General features: G+C 45.7%; 1 protein-coding gene across 2 annotated transcripts in view; it reads right to left on the reverse strand.

Annotated features, from left to right (window-relative positions):
- The window catches only part of UFL1 (UFM1 specific ligase 1), a 1,228,658-nt gene that overhangs the window by 1,081,850 nt on the left and 122,034 nt on the right, over nt 1–24,774 (reverse strand). The window contains exon 3 of one of the 2 annotated variants that reach the window (XM_069606422.1): nt 17,667–17,695. The exons of the other annotated variant lie outside the window; for it this stretch is intronic. Within the exon in view, the coding sequence (XP_069462523.1) occupies nt 17,667–17,695 (29 nt within the window). The remainder of the gene's footprint in view (nt 1–17,666; nt 17,696–24,774) is intronic. 2 annotated transcript variants of the gene reach the window in all.

Raw genomic sequence — 24,774 nt, forward strand, 5'->3', positions numbered from 1 at the left:
CAACCTTGTTAGGAATACAACACAAATTCTCTTGTGCCTATCACCCGCAAGCAAACAGGAGTTTGTGAGCGCCTCAACAGCTGACTAAAAGAAGACAAGACCAAAATTTAAAAGACCCTTAATTGTTGTTATTTTGCATTTATATAGCACCTTATATACCATTGGTATGGTCTGAAGGCGCTGGTAGGTTGAACGCCCTTGGGAACCGAAGTTCAGATCAGTAGAGAGAGCCAAAGGTGCGTGTGAGCACCGGGTATATGTGCAGCTGGTGCGGTATTCGTGTAATAGCTACTTCTTAGCGGTAGGTGTGGTTGTTGAGAGATCAGGAGTATGTGTTCGGTCTGGCAGGATTTATCCAGACCAAGTGTGGCTGCATTAGGCCTCAGGAGAACGCCTGGCAAGATATATGATATGATATGATATGGCATTTGTAACGCGCCTATACACAGGTGTTTCAAGGCGCGAAGGGAGGGCGGGGGTTGTAGCCGGGGGGGTGTAGCCAGCAGTGTTTTACTTAGAGTGATGTGGAGTATGCAGCAGATGTTGGTATGAGAACAATTATACCAAATGGTGTCATAGTATCTCTGTGTTCTAGTTGAGTGGTGGTGTAGAGGGGAGAGTAAGCTTGGTGGTGTGATATGATGGGTTGTATGCTCTTTCAAAGCATTCTCTGCATTCTAAACCATGCTATATACGTCACGCAATTCTATGCGCTCCAGTCCATTCCATGCACTCCTATCCACTCCATGCATCCCAATCTGCTCCACACACTCCGGTTCGCTCGACGCACTCATGCGCTCCAGTCCGCCCCGCGCGCTCCAGTCCGCCCTACACGCTCCAGTCCGCCCCACGCATGCACTATGCATTCAACTGTTTTGCGCACTCGTCCCCTCTACGCACTCAGCCCCCTCTACGCACTCATCCTCTTCTACGCACCCCTTTTTTCATATGCACTCGTCTGCTCTATGTACATCTCGGCCCTACACACTAGTCTGTTCTATGCAGCCCTCCATTCTATACGTTCTTCTGGTCAGCTCATCCATTCCGCTCTGCTCATCCATCAGTTCCCCGCACTCATCCGTTCTACACACTCATCAGCTCTGCATGCATTCTGCACTCATCCGTTCTACATGATTATCCGTTCTGCGCACTCATCCGGTCTATGTAACTCCTCCGCTCTAGGCTTTTGTCCGCTTTATCCCCTCATATGCACCATACCTTCATCTGCTCTACGCATTCATCCACCCTACGCAATCACATGCTCCCCGAACTCACCAGCTCTCCATCCGCCCTCCGCACTCATCCGCCCCCCACGCATTTAACAGCAATATGCACCCATCAGCCTTATAAAGTCATTTGCTAATACGCAGTAATCCTGTTCTATCTATTTGTCTGCTCTGTACACCCATCCGCTCTGTACACCCATCTACTCTGTGCACCCAGGCGCTCTGTGCACCCAGGCGCTCAACCTGATCATCCATTCTATACACTCATCCAATTTAGATATTCATTCGATTTATACACTCATTCAAATTATATAGTCATCTGTTCTTCCACTCGTGCATTCTTCCACTCAGTGCATTCATCTGGTCCACACGCTTCATCTATTCTAACTATTTCACCCAGGCCATTCATTTCATTCACTCCTCATGCATTATGTCCATTTTAGGAGTTTAAGTCTCTTCACTGTTTCCGTACGATTTATTGTTATTAACCACTTCATTGTTTTGATCTATTTTATTCGGATAATTCTGATTGTCCTTTTAGTTTATGTTAGGGGTTTACTAGCTGTCAATTTCTCGCATCAGGTAGTTTGTTGGGTTGGTGTCATTCAGATGCTGTTAGTCTGTTTGGGTTAGTTTGGTATGGGTTGGTTTTAGGGGAAGAGCATCCAAGATTTTTCACTGAGTTGGAGGGGGTTGGTGAGTTACCCATGGCGGGTGGCCAGGCTAGTGGGTGCGGAAGAAGATCAGAGTTGCCACAAACCATGATTTCCGTTTTGGAGGAGTTTAACAAGAGGTGGCTTTGGGTCATCCAGAGTTCTATGTCAAGGAGGCAGGAGGCCAGGTCAGGTCAGGAGTTGGGTTTTGAGTTCAGGACTTTTAGAATTAGTTGAGGGTCGTCGGCGTAGTTTTAACACAGGATGTTGTGTGAACGGATTATTGGTGGGAGGGTGATCAAGTAGAGAATGAACAGGACGACGGATAGGCATGCTCCTTGTGGGACTCCCGTGGCGACCGGTCAGGCTTGGGAGGTATAGGTGGAGAGTATCGTTATTTGGTACCTGTCTTTCAGAAATGAAGCTATCTATTTAAGAGCGGTTCCACGAATTCCTAGGGAGTGGAGGCGGTCTAGGAGGATTGAGTGATTGATTGTGTCAAAGGCGGCAGATAGGTCAAGAAGGATTAGTGTGGCGCATCTCGCGGAGTCTGCTGTAATTTTAAGGTCATCCCAGATGGAGGTTAGGGTGGTTTCAGTTCTGTGACGGGCTCCGAAACCTGATTGTGTGGGGTCTAGGAGATTCTTGGCTTCGACAAAGGCATTTAGTTGGGAGTAGGCAGTTCAGTCAATGAGTTTGGCAAGGAACCTGGTGTTTGAGATGGGGCGGTCGTTCTTGGGCTCGAGAGGAAGTTTTTTTAATCAGAGGTTTGACATGGACGGTTTTGAATGTGTCAAGAAAGATACCAGAGGTTAGGGAGGCATTTATGATGGATCTTGCATGTTCTCCTGCGCAGGTGGAAGCGAACATTTTTTTGAGGGTTGTTGCTGGGCAAGGGTCTAGCGGAGAGCCAGATTGTTTGCGGGCAGATAGAAGTTTGAGAAATTGCTCTGGTGATATTGGACTAAAGGATTCGAACGTTGGTTGCGTAGTGGTTGCAGCTGGTGGGCAGGTCGGTATGGGGGGAGTATTGCGTGGTGGATGTAAGAGCGCCAGTTTGGTGGCTAGAGTATTTGTCCTTTTGAGAGCTGTGGTGTAAAAGTGGAGGGAGAGTGAGTCGCACAGTGATTGCGAGGGGGTTGGGACGGTCGTGGTGCAAGCCGGTTTGGGGAATTCGGAGATGATTTTGTGGAGTTCTTTGCTCTGGTTTCTGCAATTTAGGATTCGGGAGTTGCAGTGGGCTTTTTTTCCCTTTCCAGATTTTGGCCTTGTACTGATAGAGGTGTCGGGCCAAGGTGGCCCTGCTCTCCTGGGTTTTGTCTTTCTGCCATTTGCGTTCTAGGTATTTATATAGTGGTTTAGTGGTCTTCAACTCAGGAGTGAACCATTTGGGGAAGAGGCCACGGCGGGTTGATGGTTTGCAAGGGGGTGTGAACCGCATCAGAGATGCGTTGAGCCATGAGTCAAAGGCATCAGGAGTTAGTTGTTTACTGAGTTGGCAAGTAGGTGGTGGAGACTGGATGAGCGCGTCGGCTATGTCCGGGACGATAATTGGTTTTTTCCAGCATTTGCGTAGATTCGGAGGTTCAGATTCGAGTACGGGAAGGGGGTCGGGTGAGCGAATAGCAAACGAGAAAATGAAGTGTTCGGACCAGATGATAGGGGTCTGGGGGTTTAGATGAATCCGGGTGTTGGAGCTAATGATGGCATCAAGAGTGTCCTTTATAGTGAGTCGGGCCATTTATGTGGGGTTGGAGGTTAATTGTGTCTAAACCGTCAACCAGAGAGTGTGTCATAGGGTTGGTGGGGATGTCGAGCCATATGTTGAAGTCTCTAAGAAGGGTACGGTTGATATGGTTAAGTTGAAGGGTGGCAATGGAGTCGCAAAGGTTGTTTGCGAATTGCCCATCGTAGCCGGGGGGCCTGTAGATTATTAGGAAACTGTGTGAGAGCGAGGCGGAGAGGGATAGTTTAACGAGGAGAGATTCGCAGGAAGGAATGGAAGGTTGGTTGTCGATGATTGAGGCGTGGAAGAGAGACTTGAAGACGAATGCTACTCCCCCTCATCTGGAGGGACGGTTCAGTGGGATGAGGGAGTAGTCAGGGGGGAAGGCTTCATTAGCGATTGGGGCGATGTCATCAGAGAACCAAGTTTCGGTGATGAAGACCAGGTCTGGTTTGTCAGAGGCGAGGAGGTCAAAGATACAATGTCTGTTTTTTGCTACGGATCGGGCATTAAATAGGATGCAGTTCACATCGGCAGGTGAGGTTGGTCTCTGAGCTGGAGCAGAAGGGGGTGGTGGCGGAGAGAATGGAAGCTGGAGATGGAGAGGGGGAGGGTCGGTGATGATCGATGGGAATAGTGGGCAAGCAGAAGTATTGGCGGGCTTCGGGCGGGATTGGGTGGCTGCGTGTGTTAGGATCATCCGGTCTGGCTCGGGGAATTTGAAGGCGGGGTGTGGGCGGTTAGGAGTTTCAGTTGCAGTTGATGAGAAATCGAGGGAGAGGGGTTTCAGGAAGGGTGAAGCCACGGGGGAAGGAGGTGAGTGGGGGGAATGAGGTGGTGGGTCGAGACAGGAGAGGCAAAGTGTGCTGAGAGATTGTGGGGGACCAGGTACGTTTCCTCTTTAGTTTCGTTGTTGCAATTGGAGTGTGAGAGAGGGTAGGGGGTCAGAGGGGGAGAGGGATGCGGGTTCGGTTCTTGCTAGCGCTAGGCGTGCAGTTTTTAGGGAGGGGAAAGGGTGCATCAGGGGGAAGGTGGTGGGGGTTTGAGGGCAAGGCGGCGGCTGGATGCTTGCAGGGCGGGGTGTGCCAGGTATGATAGTGAGGGGAGCAGGCATGGTTAACGTTGGCTGGTCGGTGTTGGGGTTCAGGGGAGGAGTGGTCTTAGGGTGGTTGGCTCGCCATCGTGCCCCTCTGGCTTGGTGTTTGGAGAGAGGAATGGCAGGGAGTGCGAAGGAGGGTGGGGTGATTTGGGAAGGGGGGACAGGAGGGAAGGCAGATCGGGGAGTGGAGGCGGTCCACGGCGATCGTTTCCAACAAACTGTGGGTTTGTGGGTGCACTCATGCTTGGTACTGGCTTTTAGGTGGATTTAGGAGGGCTTTCTAATTGTAGTTCTAAGTTCAGGCACACTTCCAAGTTCAAATTGCACAGAGATGATATTAGGCTATTAGGTACACTTCTAGGATCAACTGTACACAGAGATGATACTGGGTCTAACTCTAGATTCAATTTTGTATAGAGGGGATATTAGAATATTAGGCACAGTTCTAGATTCTACATGACACAGATATACTATTAGGTGTACTAATAGGATTAATTAGGATATTTAGGCACGCTTCTTAGCCTCAATGGTGCCGTGCGCACTTCTAAATTGAACTAAGCGCAGAGAGACCATTCTGGACACTAGTCAGTTCAATTAGGGCACACTAATAGTTGCACTTCTCTCAATTCAACTTTATACAGGGAGGGTATTAGGCATGAATCTAACTCAGCTTTGCCCAGAGAGGTTATTAGGGAGATTAGTCGATTCAACCCGGCAAGGTATTAGACTATTATGATATTTCACAGAGAGGCTATTGGGCACATTTCTAAATGCAACTGTCACAGAGTGACTATTGGGAACACTTCTAAATTCACAGAGAGGCTATTGGGCACACTTCTAAATGCAACTTTCACAAAGAGGCTATTGGGCATTATTAAGAGTTGGCTTCACTGTCTTTAATTAGCATTGTTCGCACTGCGCAATAAACCAGGGTCCGACCACCATTTAACCCCACATGAGGTGGTGACAGGGCGGCGCATGTGACTTCCCCTGGCACCTCCCACTAGGGCACTCAAATACACAGAAAACATTCCTGATGCATTGGGTCAGGAAATGTAGAATACAATGCTTCTTTGATGGCTAGTGCCTCTTCCATTTCTTGTCAACTGCAGGGGCAACAGTAGAGGCAAGAAGCAAGAGAAGAGACGAACAACACAGAAGCAACAGATTACCTTTTTAAGCAGCCACCGTTGTATCCGGGGGACGGTGTTCTGCTAAGGAACTTTGCAAGGAAGTGGGACAAGCCATGTTTTAATGGACCCTACACGGTCAAGCTGGTGCAAGGAAGGCATGGTATGAAACGGTAAGACAGAAGTGATCACTGTTCAAAAGTGTTTATTGAACTTCAATTGGGTTTGAAAAAGCTAGCTAATCCTAAATCTAAAGATGGGAGCAAGCTACGACCATCAAATAATAATAATACAGTCCTAGTCGAGTCTGTCAAAATAAAAAGGGACTGTACTAATAAACCTATTGCCAATCCTTACCTCTAAATACAAAATAGTGTGGGAAATAAAGTTATGCAAAAGAAAAGTGTTCAAGAAATAATATGCAAGGATATCTGAGCCGTTGGCTCCCTTTCCCCACGGGACAAGGTGGCACGCTCGAGCTTAGAACAGTCTCTGGCTTCTCTAGCACGAGGATGCAGTTCAAATTTCAATATCCGAGCCAATGTGTCAAAGTGTCTTTGCCATTCAAAGTCTCTTACTTCAGAGGGCTTGATGCGACACACATTCAAAGTTCCTTTCTCCTCAGGATTCTCAAGTAAAACTTCATGGGTGATTTTCGATTCACCCCGGATCCCCCTCTTCCAGGATCATACCCACTTTAACACAAAACCTTGAATTGGTCTCCATCTGCTGGGCTCGGACCAAATCCATGTACATTTCCAAACTTTCTCTATTTCACAGAAATCGAAGATTTTCGACTGTGCGCAGAATTTTACTTGACCCATTGCAGGACCACTTCCTTCGAGTCGCATTTATTTGTTCTCTTTCAATTGATCTCCCTCCGCCAGGCTCAGACCAACTTTATCTGCTTTTATCACTTCTCAGCTGTGTACCTTACAGAGACCTTCGAATGAGCATCCACGTGGTGCTGGAGCATTCTGTCAAAGGTATTGTAGCTTGCTTTAAAGTTCAATCACTCATCAGCAGTTTCAACTTCAGTTGCGTCTCTTATCACATGCGTTCTTAACAATGTTCGTTCCAGCGCTCGCCATACAATGTTGCTGCTTGCAACCTTGGAACACAGACCGGTCTGGTATCGGTCTCCCCAACTCACCAGCTGTGTTGATTTCATGGATGCTGCTTTGTTCTTGGAGCCAAGGTCGGAACCACGGCAGCTGGTGAATCTCCACGCCTTGATTGACGCGGGAGGGCCCTGGGTACCTCTGACACACAATGCATGATTCTTCAGCCTGGTTTACTGGTCTTACGCTTTCTATTCTCAAGGTTTCATGAAAGTAATGGTTCCTTGTTGAAGAGGTCCAGGGAACTCCGCTCCTTCTGACCCCTTTCTGTTTTGCCATATTTCGTCTCTCGTTAAACTGCCACCTTGGAACTTGTGTTTTCTTGTGTGCTTTGCCTCACTCAGAGTGTGCTCTCGTGCTCTGCCTTTTAATCCGTGTGGGGAAGTGTAATGGGAGTCAGGTGTGTGTGATGGTCAGCAATTGCCCGTCCTCGCCTGACCATTGTATCGGGACACATCGGGTATACTGCTTGGGTTTTAGTCTGTTTTCTCTCATAGCGGGCTGTCCGTGAGAAAGTGTTTGTGTTGTAAAAGGGGGGGTGGGAAGGGGTTTAGTTCCTAAATATCCTACCTCGTCAGATGTGGTATAGGTGTTAGAAGGAAGGGGATACAGCGTTTCACCATCCGGTGTCCCACTGCCACTCCTTGAGGGCCCCTCACCCAGGATGTTACACATGGCCGTAAATGGTCACTATGGGCTCATAACCGGTTATACGGTACACGTACCCGCTTGAGTGGTATCCTTTGGAGGAGCAGTTCCAAGATGGACGCCCATAGAGACCTTCGAGCGGACAGCAGCGGTTCAGTCTTCCCACGTCCCTGCGAGACGCCGCAGAACGCTCACGTGACTATTTCCGGACTCGAAGCCTACGGATCTTCGCGTCGCTTCTGCTACTGACGCTCCGTGAGTTCGCCCTTGCTTTTTCTTGCCTACTTGCAGAAAATTCCATGCTAATCTTTTCTTACTCTTCTGATTCTTTGTCTCTCAGTCCTTTTCTACAGTTGCTCTACTCAGCCCCCGCTCCTTGCGAGTGCAGACCAGTCCAGATTATCCAACATTATCCAGCCGATTCGAGAGAAGTCCCTCCGGCTTTCATTTCCTCCCAGAAACCCGCGAGGGTAAGCCCCGTTTCCTTTGAACCCCCGTTCCTTGTTTCAATCAAAGCACTTACTTATCTGTTCTTATAGAGTTCCTGTTACTTACCGGCAAACCTTTCGAGTACCCATCTCGTCAAGTCTAAGCCTTTCTAGACTCTATTAATGGTGAGAGGATCCTCCTTTCGCCCTTTACTAAACCTCCAACTCTCATTTCCATTCTAACCCTGTTCTTGTCTTCCTTTCGTATATCCAGAGGAAGCCTCCCAGAGGACATCAGTTTTCTACTGCACCTCAGGAACATCTTCACTCCACACCCGCCTGAACCTCGAGACTCCAGATTCATCCAGGGTTTTCTTCCCATTAGAGGGTTTCCCTGGCGGTCCTGTCCTCTCCCCTGGTAATTCTATTTCCAGGTAGGGGGGGCCAGGATTGCCTCAGGGGAATCTTCACAGCCGCATTTGCCTCTTCCGTATTGGATTCTTCGACTTGTCAAGGTGAGCGAGTTGGTAAACAGTTGCTTATTCATACCGTAGTTTATAATCTTAACACAGGAGATCATCCTGCACTGGTCCACCCCCAGCAACTGGATACAAACGTGAAGGCCGTGTCCTTGCCACCTGAATGACAAATCCCTGCGGACTAGTGGGCGAGACACCTTCTGATTTCTCACACTGGTCACTGAGCTGTAAAATTGTTAGAGAAGAATACATGGAATCACCTAGTAAACATCAAGCCCTAAAAAGCAGCAGCCTCTCCTAGCACCAATATGGAAAGGGCCAAAGATACACCAGCAGAAGAACAAAACAATTGGTTTTGAACAGTCACAACCCAGCAGAGGACACCCTTTGATTACTCGTTCCAGAGAAAGAGAGATAGGGAAAGTACTTCCTACACATCTAAAATAACAGGAACACTGGCTGTTTATTATTTTTCTTTCCGCACACTTGACAGCATTCATCAGGAAAGTGCGGCTGTTATTAATGAATTTTTAGTATTGCAGTGTCTCATGGTTCCCCTTGATTCTCATCCCGAAACCATCCAATCCAATTTGTACAATTTGTCAGGAGATCCAATGGCACAAGGAGATGCCATCCGAATGTATATTTCTGTGTCTTCATAGCTTATTTGTCCCTAGTATATCCACACCTGGAAAGAGGAAATCCATCAGTACTCTGTGACCCCAGAATAAAAGCTGTGTGGGACCAGCTATTCCTTCTTGCTATGGCCGACTATTTCGTTCGCAGAACTTGAATTAATAAAATACTAACACAATATCGCTTGTATTGCACATTTCAGGCGGGCAACGGATATCTTCAAACTACACAAGGATGTAAGAGGTGTAAAGGATGGGTGGGCGTTATTTAAAGAATGATTATAGGGTCTTTATGCTCATGTAGTATTTTGGCGAGTGTCATTTGTTGCTAGTAATACTGCTGTATCCCCTACTAACACATCCCAACTCCAGCAGGTGGAATGACCATGTCACATGGACAGGTAAGCACTGCATGTATAGTAAAGAGAGGTAGATGCAATGATGATGCAGACAGAGAGAGGGGGTGGATCTTGATCTCACTGATACTGATCGAGTATCTAAGAACATGTGGTACAAGCACATGACTGTAGTAGGTAAACAAACCACTGGGGAGAGCTGCTATGTCTGCTCACTAATCCCCTATGCCACGAGTGCCTCCTGAATGGTTATAGCAACTGAAATACCAGCAGCAAGAGCACAATGCCTTATGTACCTATCCACGTTTACAACCCGAGGAAGATTCCAAGGGAGAATAGCAACCTTGAGATGGATGTCCAAGGCAACATTCCGCTATGAAGAAGTTATATAAAGACACTGGACATGATGAACAATTATTGGCAACTAGACCAGGCTATACATATATAACTGACAGCCCACCGAAAGGAGAGACGAAAACAATAACACAAAGAATTGCCATGTCCTAAGAAGGGACCCAAGGAAATATGAGGAGAACCAGGATGTTGGGAAAGACCACATATGCTTGTGTATGGCCAAGTATACACAGATGAAGGATGGAAGGAGGGAGTAGTAGACAGCAACGCATGAACGCTCCTACATGCTCCAGTAAACAGTACAAGGAGAACATGACAAATGTCTGAAAGAATGGGATGCAAGCACAAAGTTACTGACCTGGGGAGGACAATGAAGCTGGACCTATGCCCATAATACCACTGAAGAAACCAGCATTGCGTTTCCAGAATGATGGTGCAGTAAAGGTTGGAGAAAACAAAGAGTGCAAGTACACATAAAGGCATCCAGCAATGAAGGTTGGGACGGCAGTATTTACAGGATCTCTATTGGTCGTGCAGATCCAAGACGTATGAGAAGCTGCCACCCAAGTGGCAAGGCATATATTAGTTTTCAGAAATTGATTAACAGAGTTGGCTAATTAAAATTGTCTTGATTAGCAAACCAACCCATTTGATTAGCAATGCTGTAATACATTTTGTTTAAATGTCACCATAAGACATGTTCAATTGTTTACTCGTTAATATGATGAATCTTCCCCAACAAAATGAAATATAGTTGACACTATGAGATTTAGATACACTAACCTAAACTTTACTGTAAAGCATGGAGACAATGCAGTGTCTTACAGCAGCAATACTGCAATTATGCATTATGTAACAACATTTGTAGGAAGAATTGCATGACTGTCTTTAAAAAGAAATAATAATAATAATGTTAGCACATTCTGGTGTTTGCCAGATAGGATTTAGTTAGCTTAATAAAAGTATTCTCCCGATTACATCTGGTTTGCAATTATTAGATACTGTTACGCTACCTGGTATCCACGGGGACGTCACCCAGCCCTGGTTGGATGATTTGCACTCTCGAACACTCCCAGTCCCTTGGTAAGGCCTCTGGTTAAAGATGGGTCTGCAATATAGGAGAGCTGGATTCAATACCAGATTGTCTTTATGTTTTCCCACCTCCCTTGGCCTCAACTCCTTCCTCCCCCTTGGGCCCTCTCCTCACCTTAATATTGTAAAAGGTGGATTCTCCGTCCTGCTTCTCGTGGCAGGGGTGTGTAGATGTGGGGGGGGGGGGGGGAGTGCTGGTGCAAGCCCCCCTGTGGGAATCCAGACCTGCTGCGATTCCGTAGGTTTGCTGCTTTACAGTCTTTATATGCAGTTCTTATGTTCCTCTTAGTTCGAATAATAATGTCCCGCTTCTTTCCTTTTAGGTATGGAAAGGTATTTTGGTGTTTTCATGCAGTTTGAAAATGAGCATGGGCAGGTAGGCAAAAGCGCGGTATGTGTGATGCTGTCCGGTGAGTAATACGTGATGCGCGGCGCTGTTTCGCCCTTTTATATTGCAACCTGTGTCTTTGCTCTCCTTGCAGGTTGTGATGTTCCTCGCCGAGCGCTGTAATGTACCAGCAATGATACTGACCAGGAGATGACTACCCAGGTAAGAATTGTGTGGTTTTCCTCATTCAGGTGTAAACGCTTACTAATGCTGTCTTTCTTTCTCCTCTTTCCAGGTTACGGTATTCCAGGATGCATGCGGTGCGGATGATGGAGTTCGTACCTTCAGGTGAGTGGAACAAGTCGGCGATGGATTGAAGACAGGATACTGTTCCAGGTAAGTTTCGTAGTGTTCTTTCTCTCTCTGGCATTAAAGAACTGGACACTGTGAGCGTTACCCTGCCCACAGCAGAATAATGCAAAGCATGTTCTGCTGTTTGGGTGCGGTTTAAATAGTCTCAGGTAAAGTAGTCCAGGTAAAATAGTCCCAGGCCTCCCACACCCAAAAGACTAGACCGCATAGCTCAGTTCCTTGTAACTGAGCTATGTGTGTGCCTCCATGTTGGCTGAACCCCCCCACCCCCAAGTTAAATAATCCCAAGTAAATAGTCCCATTCTAATGTTGGTCTTCATGATTGTTATGAGCCTGGCGCCAAAGGCACCAGGACTGACTCCAAGAGAGTCTTGGATGAGGTTTTAAGGCCTTTGACCTGGCCCTAACTGGAAGGCTGACTTGCCAGTAAGGGCCAGGGGCAAGGGTCATGACGATTGCATCTAAAAAAAAAATCTTGCCTACGACTCACACACAGGCCTTTGGCAGTGAAGTGTGGAGGAGACGATTGCTGCTGCACTCAATCCATTATCCCACTTGAGTTTGGAGTGAACAGAGAAAAGAGGGTGGAGAGAGCCGTGAGGGCAAGAGAGGAATGCAGGGTTATCATGCTTTCATTTAACATGGTAACTTAAATAGCTAGCTTAGCTACACAAGTGTCCATTTAATTAGCAAACCTACAGAATTTCATATTAAATTGCTATGCGACACTGCTTATTTTATGCCTTGAACTGAGCAGCAATATGTTTGTTGGTACACAATACACCGGCATTACCACAAAAGGACATCAAGACAGAAGACTTCCCTAAAATGGACAATACAAAGAGAAAGAAAAGAGCAGTAGAAGTGAGTAGAGTGAAAAGGGAGAACTACTTCTCATCAGCATCAGACGTATCACTTGAAGATGTACCAGCTGAACGTCAATTGTTTAATAGGACAGAGATGTTCTTTGCGTCAGTGGTTCTAGCTGTACAGACATACACAAACATGAAATGGCTTCATATTACGAGGTGGGAGCTAATGCAGACAAACTCAACTGTAAATGACTTCAACAAAAGAGCTCCGGGCAGTAAGGTTGGTGACTCTCCAGAACAGATATGTTCTAGACCTTCTCACAGCAACGGAAGGAGGAGTTTGTGCCAAGGTGGGCAGTTATTGCTGTACATTCGTGCCACCAAACGATGAAGCAAATGGCACACTGACAGAAGCAGTGACCAGACTGTCGAAAATGTACGCCAAGATGGAGGAAGAAACCAAAAGAACAAGAAAAGGTCAAACCTGGCTCTCGTATATATTCTCATGGATGCCAACATGGATGGCAGATGGACTAAAAGTATTACTAGGAGTATTAATGCTGGTACTAGTAGTACTATGTGTGATAAAGATCTGCATCACGCAATGCCGCATGAAAACAGAGAAAACAATAGGGATAGATATAAATACAAATGATGAAGAAGATAAGATAGTAGAGGAAAGAAATAAAATAAGGACACAGATAAACCAGTGCCCACGGTTCCCGACCGAGCTGATAAACATTCAATGATCCCATGGACAACAGGAAGTACTAGTCGAAATGGGTATGGTGTAACCCAGAAGGAGACTGCAGTTACACGACATGGAGTTTCGATGACCATGCAAATTACTGTGGACATCTTGGAATAACAAAGATATGGCTACCCAAAGCAACAGTGACTAGGATTGGTGATTAGGTCGACCAGACGGGGGACTGAAGAGAGGATCCCTGGAATGCCCTTCTTGACCCCCAAAAACATGACAGCCCGAAGGGTCAGGACGCAAGATGCCAGTCACTGTTTGGACAGCCCCCAGGAGGGCCAGTGACAAATACATATGCGAACAGATATTCTCTCAGACAGCCGTTCAAACCTTATCCAGTTAACATCATCATGGATACAGGTGCCCCAACATTGGTCAGGGATCCAGGTGCCTCACTGGACATGAATAACTGATGACAAATACCTATGTGTGCTGACATTATTCGAGACACCACGACATAGGAACGTTAGCCATGGAGCAAACTTGCATCGCTTCACAAAGTTACATAGACACACACATGCACACACGAAGAACATGATTACACAGTTCTGTAGTTAGAGTACAGATACATATACATACTGTTGAAAGCCTTATTATTTTCCCCTCATTAACCAAATGCAGAAATGCAGAAATGCAAGAAAGCAAGAGATGCAGACTAAGTTTCCAGCAGCTTATTGCAACTAATCATACAGAGCTACAGGGTTGTATAAGGAACCTGGAAGAGCCTAAATACTACTAACCTATAAGAAGAATAGCACAACATAGTCATATAGCAATTATATCATAACTATAGTAGAATTACATGAAGCCACAGGCCTCAGGATGAGAGGCGAACAAAAGCAGAACCAGGCTGCACGACGCAACAAGCCAAGGCTTGCAGCCAAGGTCAGAGATGAGCAGCACATTCCTAAGCTCAGAGACAAGGAGACACCTGCAAAACAGCAGAATAAATCCCCACTAATTGCAGCCCAGATAGCTCAATTTTGTGGCCTTCACCCACGTCGTGCAGCCGAGTTGAATAATGGCCATTTACTTGTCGTGGGAAGAGGAGCAGCTCCTAGCGAAGCAGAAATGAAATTATACATATGTTGTTTTACAAAGTTGCAACCTGCAGGCACTCTCTAAAGGCAAAGTGGTAATACTGATGGCAACAATGGGAACACATAGTCTTTGTCATCACCTTGATAAGGTGCATGGAGAGGTGAGAACAGAGCTGGGTCCCAGACCTCGGGAAATCAGCTCCAGTCAATCAGGAAACACGCAATGGTAATCCTGCAACAATGTAATAGATTGTTTCGGGGGAAGGTTCAGGCACACCCACCTGACATGGAAGGCCCAGTCAAATAACATCAATATGTGCCAGCTATAGGTAATACCACCCCAACCACATAATCGTGCATGCTCTTAGGTTTTTGGGGAAGAGCCCCGATTTGCGATGTGCCATAAAAGCCCCCGACACAGGCTCAGGAGCTGCGATTGCTGGAGAATTCAGTTTTTTCCTGTATGTTTCCTGTCCGTTATGGAAAATAAAGGACAGTTCTAACTTGCCCTTGGCTGAGTCCTCCATCTGTATGCCGCGGGAGGGTTTGTTGGGCCCTGGGTGCTCTGAATGGTGAATGCGTAGGGTGAACCTTGGTCCTCTCTGGAATATCCAAACACCTCTGTGCCCTAATCTTATCACACTAGCTCTGCCTATCTCTTTCAATTACCCCACTCCTGCTTCACCCCGCCCTCTCCACTACTCACACTACCGCCTTGCTCACTCACCACACCCTCCTACCATACACTCTCACTAATTCCCCTCTACACTTTCTCTCCCTCGATCTTCACTCTTTCGTAATGACCCGCCTCACATTACACTATATACAACTGCTACCACTCTCTCTCACAACCAATACCTCACCTGTACTCTACTCCAACTCACCAGTTCTTCAGCCCACTGCTCCACTGTCTACTCTCCACTTGGTCCCTCAGTCGACCGCCACATCTCCTGACCTCACACCTACACATTGCACTCGGTTTCTCATTCACTCCCCTTTAATACTGTTCTCTTCCTGGTTCTTTGGGCCAACCTGGGCAATTCCTTTCTAAGGATTGGGTTACACAGGTGCAAAGTTATAAGAATCCCCCTTTTATTCCCCCCTTTTTAATATCCATTTGCAGGGTAGCAGCCAGGTGCTCATGCTGCTCGTTTTCCTTATGGCTTTCTTCATGTGGTGGTGAAATTTGCTTCCAATTGGGTTTGTGGGGGGTGTTATGTGAGTCTACTGCTCCCCTGGAGTCGCTTCTCAGTCTCAGTTTGTTTTCTGTTGCCCCACCATTAATCCGGGGATCGGGCTGGGGTTCATCAGTCGGGTGACTCATCTCGGTTTGGCAAGAAAAATCCAAGTCCATTTCCTTTTTCTTCTCAATTCCATTCTCCAGGTGGGAATGAACGTAGGTATCCTTTTTAAGAAGATGTTACTGTTGGATCGGAAAAGAAGGACGACGCCATCAGCCCTTTGTGCAACAGAATATTCCTGAAAGGTGAACCTTGATGGATGCTTTTGAGAGTCCTGTTGACATTGGCTTAAGAGTGTTAGTGGTTCTGTAGTTTGAGTGTGCACGTTTGTGAGATGAATGGATAGAAAAAGACATTGTAAGGTTTGAATGCAATAAGACTGGTACAGAGTGAAATGAAGGTGGCAGTCCACCCTGGCTGGTGCTAATGAAATGGTTTAATAAGAAGTGGGGTGGTAGTGCGCTGTACACCATTACAATAAGGCAAAACAATGGTATGTTGATGATTTAATTGGATCACAACCGTTCCGTTACCTTTTACTAGACAATCCATCATTCTCCCCGGCACTGAATCTAGAGAAATTTGCCAGATGGAAAATGCGGAACTGTGATAAACTGGAAGCGAATATGGGTCGGTTCATAATGTGTGAGGGCGGTGTCAATGCATTAAATAATTCAGAAACAAAAAATAGGTTTTAAAATTAGTGCATATTTCCCTTGCCTAAAATCTAGTTTATACCCCAAAAACGTTTGGATAAACATTCCATTTGAAAATCTCATTGAAAGCAATGCACACGAGTTAGAGCGTTCACTATCTTCAAACGTGTTTATTGGGAATCAGAGGTGGTCTCTGAGGAGTGCAACAAAACAAAAACAATCACAGTAAAACCAACATTTATCAAGAAGTGCACGACAAGCAACAAGAACATTTGTCCACCAAGTGCATGGGTCTGCAACCTTTGGATCGCCAGATGTTTTGAACTACAAATCCTACCAGTTCTAGCCAGCAGTCAATGGTGAGTGGTCATGGAAGAAGTAGTCAAAAACATCCAGAGAGCCACAGGTTGCAGACCCTTAACCTAGTGCATATGCCCACGTGACAAATTCTAATGCGAATGTTGTTTTTATTTAAAAGTCAAATGCATGTAGTTTCTTGTTTAGGCAATGTCAAAAAAAGCATTGGAAAAGCAAGCAGGTGTAGCTGCCATGTAGGCATGGTATCAGTATTTCCCAGGCACTCTGTAATAACACATAAGATGGCAACAACTGCCACATGGTTTTAGTAGCTGGGAATTGTATGGAAGTGCTTAGCAAATGTTTGTACAGGAGCCAAAACTGCGGGTTTTGTCTATGCTTGTTTGTAATAGAAATTCAGTGTGTGTAACATAAGCAAGGACACACACATTGCTTCTAAATAAATTGGCCAAAGAAACACTTGGTTAAGACATTACATTTGTTTGCCCCATTAACATATTTATCGGTGTATTTTGGCGATTATCTTTCAGAAGATCGCTCAGAAAGCACAGATCCAACACAAAGAGATGCCAGATGCGTTTTGGGCGAGGAGGGGCAGAGTAGTAGTTGGGAATGGCCATAGGAACTAGCATGGCCATATGTGGCCAATGGTTGGGTAAAAAAATCACTCACAGTGTCCATCCTCAAATGCCATGTTTCTCTATCTTCACTTCCCATGACCATAGTTTTAGCTTACAGGCAGCACTAACAGTGCCACCTAAGAGCCACCACTAAAAGGGCTGGTTTATCATGGTCAGATCCGAGAAACCGCCATGTAGGATCTGTGGACAAGGCAAGTCACGACATGGGCAAGATGGAATGGGGTAAAAATAAAATCTTGGAAATCTAATTTGTTAGTCATTGTTAAGAATTCTGACTTTAAGTTGACTGCAATAATCTAACAAAATCGATTCAGAAGATACTAAAATTACTTACAGATGTATTTGAAAGCAATTGTTACTAAACTGGCTAGGACCCCTGCTAGGACCCTTGCTAGCGCCCTTGCATATTGCATTTGTTGTTTTAATGGTGCTGAGCGTGATTTTTCTCAATCTATGGTGGCATATGCACAGCTTGCACTTTTGCGTGTAATGCTCGCTTCCCTTGCCTTGCTTGCATCTATTGTTTCAAAACATAAATCCATCATAATTACCTGCTGAAGGTCAACAATGTTTACTCGACCTTTAAAGAAAGAAAAAAGAATATTTAAACAAAGAAAACAAATCGAACACTTCACAAGAACACTATGGCCTTTCTAAAATGCAACTATTTAGCAGGTTTCGAAAAGAAATATGACTGCCGAGAAAGGTCTTTCAAATACTACAACACTTGCTTAAATTCGGAGCCAATGAAACGATAAATATGCCCCCACATGCGAAGTGCTGGCTTGGTCCCTTACTTCCTTTGCAATTGGGACAGACAGAGTTAATAGAGCCAATCTGGATCGCCACAAAGCCCCAGCTGCTCGCATCCTTCAGGCACAGGCTGGCCAGTATTGGCAAAGAGCTCCCCAACCCCATGCTCGCCCCCACCCTCTACAATGTTGGAGCTTGACAGAAGTAGAGACTGCGTCAATTTCTCCTGCGCCGTCTGACTACTAAGACATTCGGTACACTTACTTCCCTACATTTTGGGAGAATAAGGAGGTCTTTGCAAATAAAACAGGACAAGACCAGCTCTGCATTATCCTCGGGCATCCAACAGAACTAGCACAGAGAAGAGAAAACATGTCTATGTGTGTCACCAAAGGAGACATAGGGCATAAAGCATTATGGACTCTTCTAAAGAGAAAGAAAAAACAAAATGATCACTACTGAAGCAGATTGTAACATTTTATGTATCCTATGTATTTACTATGGAAATGTCTCGTTAACTTGTTATGCCAATAAAGTAACTTGTATATTGTGTTAAATTAAAGGAGATGAAATACACTGTTAAAGAAAAAAGCTTGCAACTGCAAAGATGGAGCCATGTTTTCTCTGGCAAACACACTTGAAGTTGAAGAACGGAATGAGCTATCAAATCATATCCTTTTTAACATACTGAAAAATAATCAGTCCATTCTCTATACAATGGTTTACAGCAATAACGTCTATTGTACGATAGTATTAGCCCATTGAAACAGACTATTTATTTCCACTAATGTGGAAGTTAAAATTTCCTAACTGTGTGGCTAGGTCGATGGCTCACAGTGCTTAAAAATAGTACACATAATCCAAGGACTGAGGGAGTGGGAGAAGGAGGTCTAACATGCATAAATATTGCCTCATTGAAGGCAGCTTTGTAGTGATGGGATTCTTTAAACAAAGACCGGCCATGCCGATTTAGAATATGATTTCTTAAAGAAAGCATTGCCTAAACATGTTAAATTAGAATGCAAAAGTTATGCCTTTCTTGAGATAGAATTCTCCTTGGAGAACCGATTTACCCGCCTCCCATATTGTGCGTTGGTCTAGGCTCTCGGTGTCATTTTCCGCAAAATAGTTAGGGTTTCTCTAATATGGGTTTTTATTGCTATGTCTCGCAGTAGTCATTCAGTTGCCAAAGTAACATACTGACGGGGGGGGGGTTGGGGGGGGAAGCCAGGACTAGCAACATTTGCACTGGGAAAATATGATCCAAAAGATTTCTTGGCAGAATTTCGATGGCTTTGATCCTTGTGATAAGGGTATTGGACAACAACAGCATGTCCATCCTAGAGAACCTTTTTGTGTGCTGCCCAGTAGAATGTATAATCTCGCTTCCACCGTCTCATCCTCTCCTCCTCCACCCCCTTCTCTATCTGCTAACTCTGATCCTCCTGCAGCCGCCCCCTGTCGCTTTCTCTTTCTTCGCCCTTTTCTCCCCTGACAAGGTTTCTAGACAAGTCCGATGTATGAAAGTCTCATCAAAACAGGTTCTTCCCGGCTGAGACTATGTACCTGAAAGACATGTACAAAGACGGCTCTACATTACACTTCACAGACTGTCAGCAGAAATTAAATATAGGAGAAAATGAGCGCTATAGATATGCACAAATAAGGCTGGATAACCCATCCAACGGTGAAGGGAGCAGGCACGAGAATGCCATCAGGCCTAGAACTGTCGCTGCAGGAAGGCAACACGGCGAAGGGGGTCACCAGACTTTACAGACTGCTCTCCAACGACTAGCCGACCGACAATCTCGCATACAAAATCAACTGGGAAAGAGACATGCAAGAGCCACTAACAGAGGAGGAATGGAACCAAATATGGGCACGTGCACATGGCACCTCCAGATGCACCACGATAAAGGAATCCACTTACAAACTATGCCTCAGATGGTATATGTCCCCGAACCGCATACTCACCAAACTGCTGGAGGAACTGTGGTGAGAAGGGAGACCTATTCCATATCTGGTGGACATGCCCCAAAGCCGTCACCTATTGGAAGGAAATACTAAGCCACATAAAGGACATTTCAGGGGTTGAACTACCGAGATCACCGAAAACAATTCTCTTAGGAGTCCCTATAGAAGGTAAATATGCAATGTCAGAAACAACAGCCAAGCTCATTACTCCCCTATTATCAGCAGAAAGAATGACCCTTGCACAAAAATGGAAAAACAAAGAGGGCCAATCTCACCATGGTGGTGGATCAAGATCTGGGGAGTAATGGCCAAGGAGAAGATATGTGCTATCAGTACTGGAAAATATCTAAGATTCTTAACTATCTGGAACCCATTCCATGAACATGTGCGGGACAGAGAGGCTCATGTCTTCAAACCCTGCCTACTCCGGAACACGCATGTCATCTGAATTCTTTCAGACATAAAGACGTCGGGACACTAACATCAGGAAAAGATCCTAAATAGACTGAACTCTAAAGTGTAAAATAGTGATTAAAGTTGGGGGGAGAGGGATTTATAGGGGGAAGGGGGGATGGAGGGAAGGGGTGAGCAAGGGAGGGGGGGATTGAAAACTGAAAATCCTTAAAGGCAACGCAAACTCTTACGAACTGTAAGATATGAACACAAGTAAAACGCAGAACCTAAATAATTACTGATGGCAAATGTTATGTTGAAATTACCTGTATGCCTTCGACCCAAAAATAAACTTGGTTTAAAAAAAAAAAAAAAAACAGGTTCTTCCCTATTTGTCAAAAAGCATCAATAACCACATTGACATGACACCCTTGCTCCTCCTCTGACCGACTTCTGCAACCTCTCCTTCCCCTCTCCTCTGAAGCACTGTCTTGTGCAACCTCTTCTCAAGAAACCCAAAGCTGACCCCTCATGCCCGGCTAACTATCGCTCGATCTCCATCACCCCTTTCCTGGGCAAGCTCATGGAAAAGCTGGCCATCTCCCAGCTTAATCTTCACACCGATTCTATTGGTTGCCTCCATGAGCATCAGTCTGGCTTTAGAGGTGCCAGAAGCACAGAAACTGCTCTCCTGAACATCTGTGAAGACCTGCTATGCAACCTTGACTCTAACATCCCTTCGGTCCTCATCCTACTCGATCTCTCGTCTGCCTTTGACACAGTCAACCATGCCATCCTGCCCAACCATCTCTGTGATAACCTGAGTATCACTGATCAGGCCCTGGCCTAGCTGACCTCTTTCCTCTCTAATCAACCCTCCCAGGTCCAACTTGGGTCCTTCCTTTCCTACATCTCACTCTACCTGTGGTGTTCTTCAGGGGTCTAACCTCTCTCCTGGGCTGTTCAACCAACACCTGGCACCCCTTGCCCCCCACATTGCTGCCCTATGCGTCAACTTTCAGTGCTATGCACTGCCCATCCTGCCCAACCATCTCCGTGATAACCTGGGTATCACTGATCAGGCCCTGGCCTGGCTGACCTCTTTCCTCTCTGATCAACCCTCCCAGGTCCAACTTGGGTCCTTCCTTTCCTCTATCTCACTCTACCTGTGGTGCTCCTCAGGGGTCTAACCTCTCTCCCAGGCTGTTCAACCAACACCTGGCAACTCTTGCCCACCACATTGCCGCTCTCTGCGTCAACTTTCAGTGCTATGCGGATGACACTGTGCTCGTTTTCAGGCTTCTCTCTGCCATCTCTTCTGCATCTCTCATCTCGGACTGTCTGTCTGCTATCCAGGAGTGGTGTGCAGCCAATGATGTCTCTTAATGCCAGTATAACAGATTCTCCTCAGCGGCACACCTGCACCCTCTTTTCCTGTCAGCCTCTGGCCAGCCTCCCTTGGCCCTCTTCCTGCTCCCACCTGTGAGGCTAAGAACCTCAGTGTCATCTTTGACTCCACACTCTCCTTTTCTCCTCACATCTCTGAGGTGGCTAAGAAGTCAAACAACCAACTACACCTCCTCAGAAGTATTCTTCCTTTCCTCTCCTTCCCCCAGAAGCTAACTGTCTCTAGAGCTCTGGTTCTCTCTACCCAGGACTACTGCAACAGCCTCTTTCTAAATCTGCATGGTTCTACTCTCCGCCCTCTGCAACTCACACAGAACAGGACTGTAAGTCTTGTCCTTGGCTTCAAACCCTGGGATCGTATCTCTACAGCCCTGAAATCACTTGATTGGCTCCCAGTGGCTGCAATGATTACATTCAAGACCCTTTGTATTGTCCACAAGGCTTTCTGGGGCTTGGGTCCAAAATACCTTCAACTCTCCCTCCGTAGATACCTTCCCACTCAAGCTCTTCGCTCCTCCACCTCCAACTCCCTCAGGGTCAGTTGCTTCTCCAAGCAGCGAGCTGAAGGTAGATCTCTTTCCTCGGCTTGGGTCTCCCACTAGAATAGCCTTCCTGCCACTCAGAAACGTGAGGAAAACCATCTCCGGTTCGGGAAGCACCTCAAGACCTTGCTCTTTGCTTCTGCCTTCTCTCTTTATCTACCCTGCTGATCTGTCTCCTTTGGCACTGTGCACCTGGTACCCTCCGACGGCGGGCCCAGGTCCCTGCGCCCCCAGCTACATACCCGCACTGCCTCCTGGCAACCCTTTCACTTGGGTCTGTATCTGTAACCCGACAGTCCCCTTACATGCACTTATCAGTAGGGGTGTACCGAACTTCGGCTTCGAGTAAGTATTCAGCTGAATTCCAGCTGAAAAAAAGCTATTCGGCTCCGGCCGAATAGTTTCTTGCTATTCGGCTCTTGCCGAATACTTTGACATTCTCATTTGAATACAATGCAACATGAACTCAGAAAGGGAAATATAGACTTCAGTTTGCAAAACTGAATAGAATTAGACCAGACAAATTGCTATCACACAGATGAAAAATATCTTATATTGTAATCTGCTCTTTAGGGCATGTTTTGTTACAGATTCTTATACAAAAAAGGTGCTTTCTTTAATACTTGGCCTGCAACAAATCAGGAACATCTTTTCTTTTGGCAAATTTTTATATGCAATGTGCACTTTTTTCAGTTGGAAAAAACAAACTGAAAGAAATGTGCATAGATACTTTCACTTCCTGTCATGTCACTTCCCATGGTGTACGTCATAGAGCCCCCTTTTATTTTTTTATGATTTTTTTATTTTATCATTAAATTTTAAGTTGCATATGTTTGTGTATTGGCGAGAAAGAGTGGCTAGGATAAGTGAAAAGTGAGCAGCATTTGTTTGGGTGGGGTGAATAGTTGTGAGATGGAGTTCACACATTTCAGATTTCCTCTTGACTTGTGTCCTATATCAGCCGACATGAACCATTTTATACATTCCTATGTGAGCTGCAAGAAGTTTGGAAACTCGACCACATCGACTTTGCAACTGGATAGAGAATGCAATGCGTCTGATTCACAAAGGCAGTTCTTTTGCATTTGTGAACCCTCATATTTTAACTGGCACTGAATATGCAACAATCTTCTGTACATTTGGTCCCTTCATTTTGGTTAAATATGCTTCATTTCTGGCTTTTATACTAAGATGCTACATTAATTACAATGAAGAGAAATAAAAGTATAGAATGCATTTAAAATGGTGCTTTATTAGTTTTTTTAATAAGTGTGTTTTTTGAAGTTTGGAACATGATTTATTAAATAAAGCAACTATTCGGCTTCATATTCGGCTTCGGCCAAATAGTTGACAAACTATTTGGTGTTTGGGCGAATACTAAATATGCTATCCGGTACAGCCCTACTTATCAGACACCCCTTGTCTGCGCTTTAAACCATGCACTTGCCACCCTGGTGGCTGCACTACCAGTTGTTTTTATCCCTTGCCCAGCACTTTCCACTCTCCCCTCTCCCATGCACTTTCCCCCTTCACTCTCCCCTGCACTTGCGTGTTCTCAGTGTCACTGGGCCTAGCAAGAATGTTGTTTTGTCCTCCCTTGTTCCCCCCTCCCTTGCCTTGTCGTGCTCTGAAACACTTGTGTATGACAGTGATACAAATAAAATATATCATAAGAACGGTCAGGTTTCTATCATGGAAAAATCCTGTAATAATGTTGTCCTCACCTGAAAATTTAGCTTATCAAGATTTGTTGGAGGCAGTGATTTATCCATTGTGGGATCCACCACACAATTGAAATCTTACAAACACCACCAATACCCAGGAGAAGGCCGCCAGGAAGGCACCCTGGGCTTAATTTGTGGAGTACATTGAGGCCAGAGTAACCTTATGGTCTCTCAACCTAGCCTTGATAAATATGCATCTTCCTTTAATGCTTCTCAGGACGTTGTTATCCTGGCGGGGGACCCCTCTCCGGATCAAAATGGCGACTCTCTTCTTTTTGGAACCATTGGCTACCAAGTAATTATTGGGGGACGCCCTATTTCACTCCTCTCTTCACACATTTCTAAACTCTTCCCTTCTTGTTCTGCTACATGGGTTAGTTGCTTTTGATACAGTTAGCCATTCCTTCTTAATTTAATCCCCTGCTGATCTTGGTTTTTGGGACTGTTCTCTGCTGATTTCACTCCCATCACTCAGGCTGCACCGTCTCCGTTTCATGGCCCGGCCACTATTCCCCTACCTTTCTCACTGTGTTGCACCAGGCTTAGTCCTTGGTCCTCTCCTCTTTTGTCTCTATACCTCTCCCCCAGGGTCTGTTAGTTCCTCATTTGGGTTCTACCATAATATTTACACTGATGATTCTCGAACCTTTCTGTCTTTTACTACCTTTACTGATGCAATACATTTCTCTTGGACTGCCAGTCTCCTTGCAATACAAACTTGGATGTCCCCTCACTACATCCACCTTAATCCCTCTAAAACAGAGGTGTGCTTCTTTCCCACAAATATTATTCCTCCTCCACTCTCTCCTCTCGCAATCTCCTTTTCCATTTCCACTTTGCCTATTTCCACATTTGCCAGTAATTTA

This window comes from Ambystoma mexicanum, chromosome 4p, assembly GCF_040938575.1.
Source record: "Ambystoma mexicanum isolate Mex_15411 chromosome 4p, UKY_AmexF1_1, whole genome shotgun sequence".
NCBI classification, from domain to species: Eukaryota; Metazoa; Chordata; class Amphibia; order Caudata; family Ambystomatidae; genus Ambystoma; species Ambystoma mexicanum.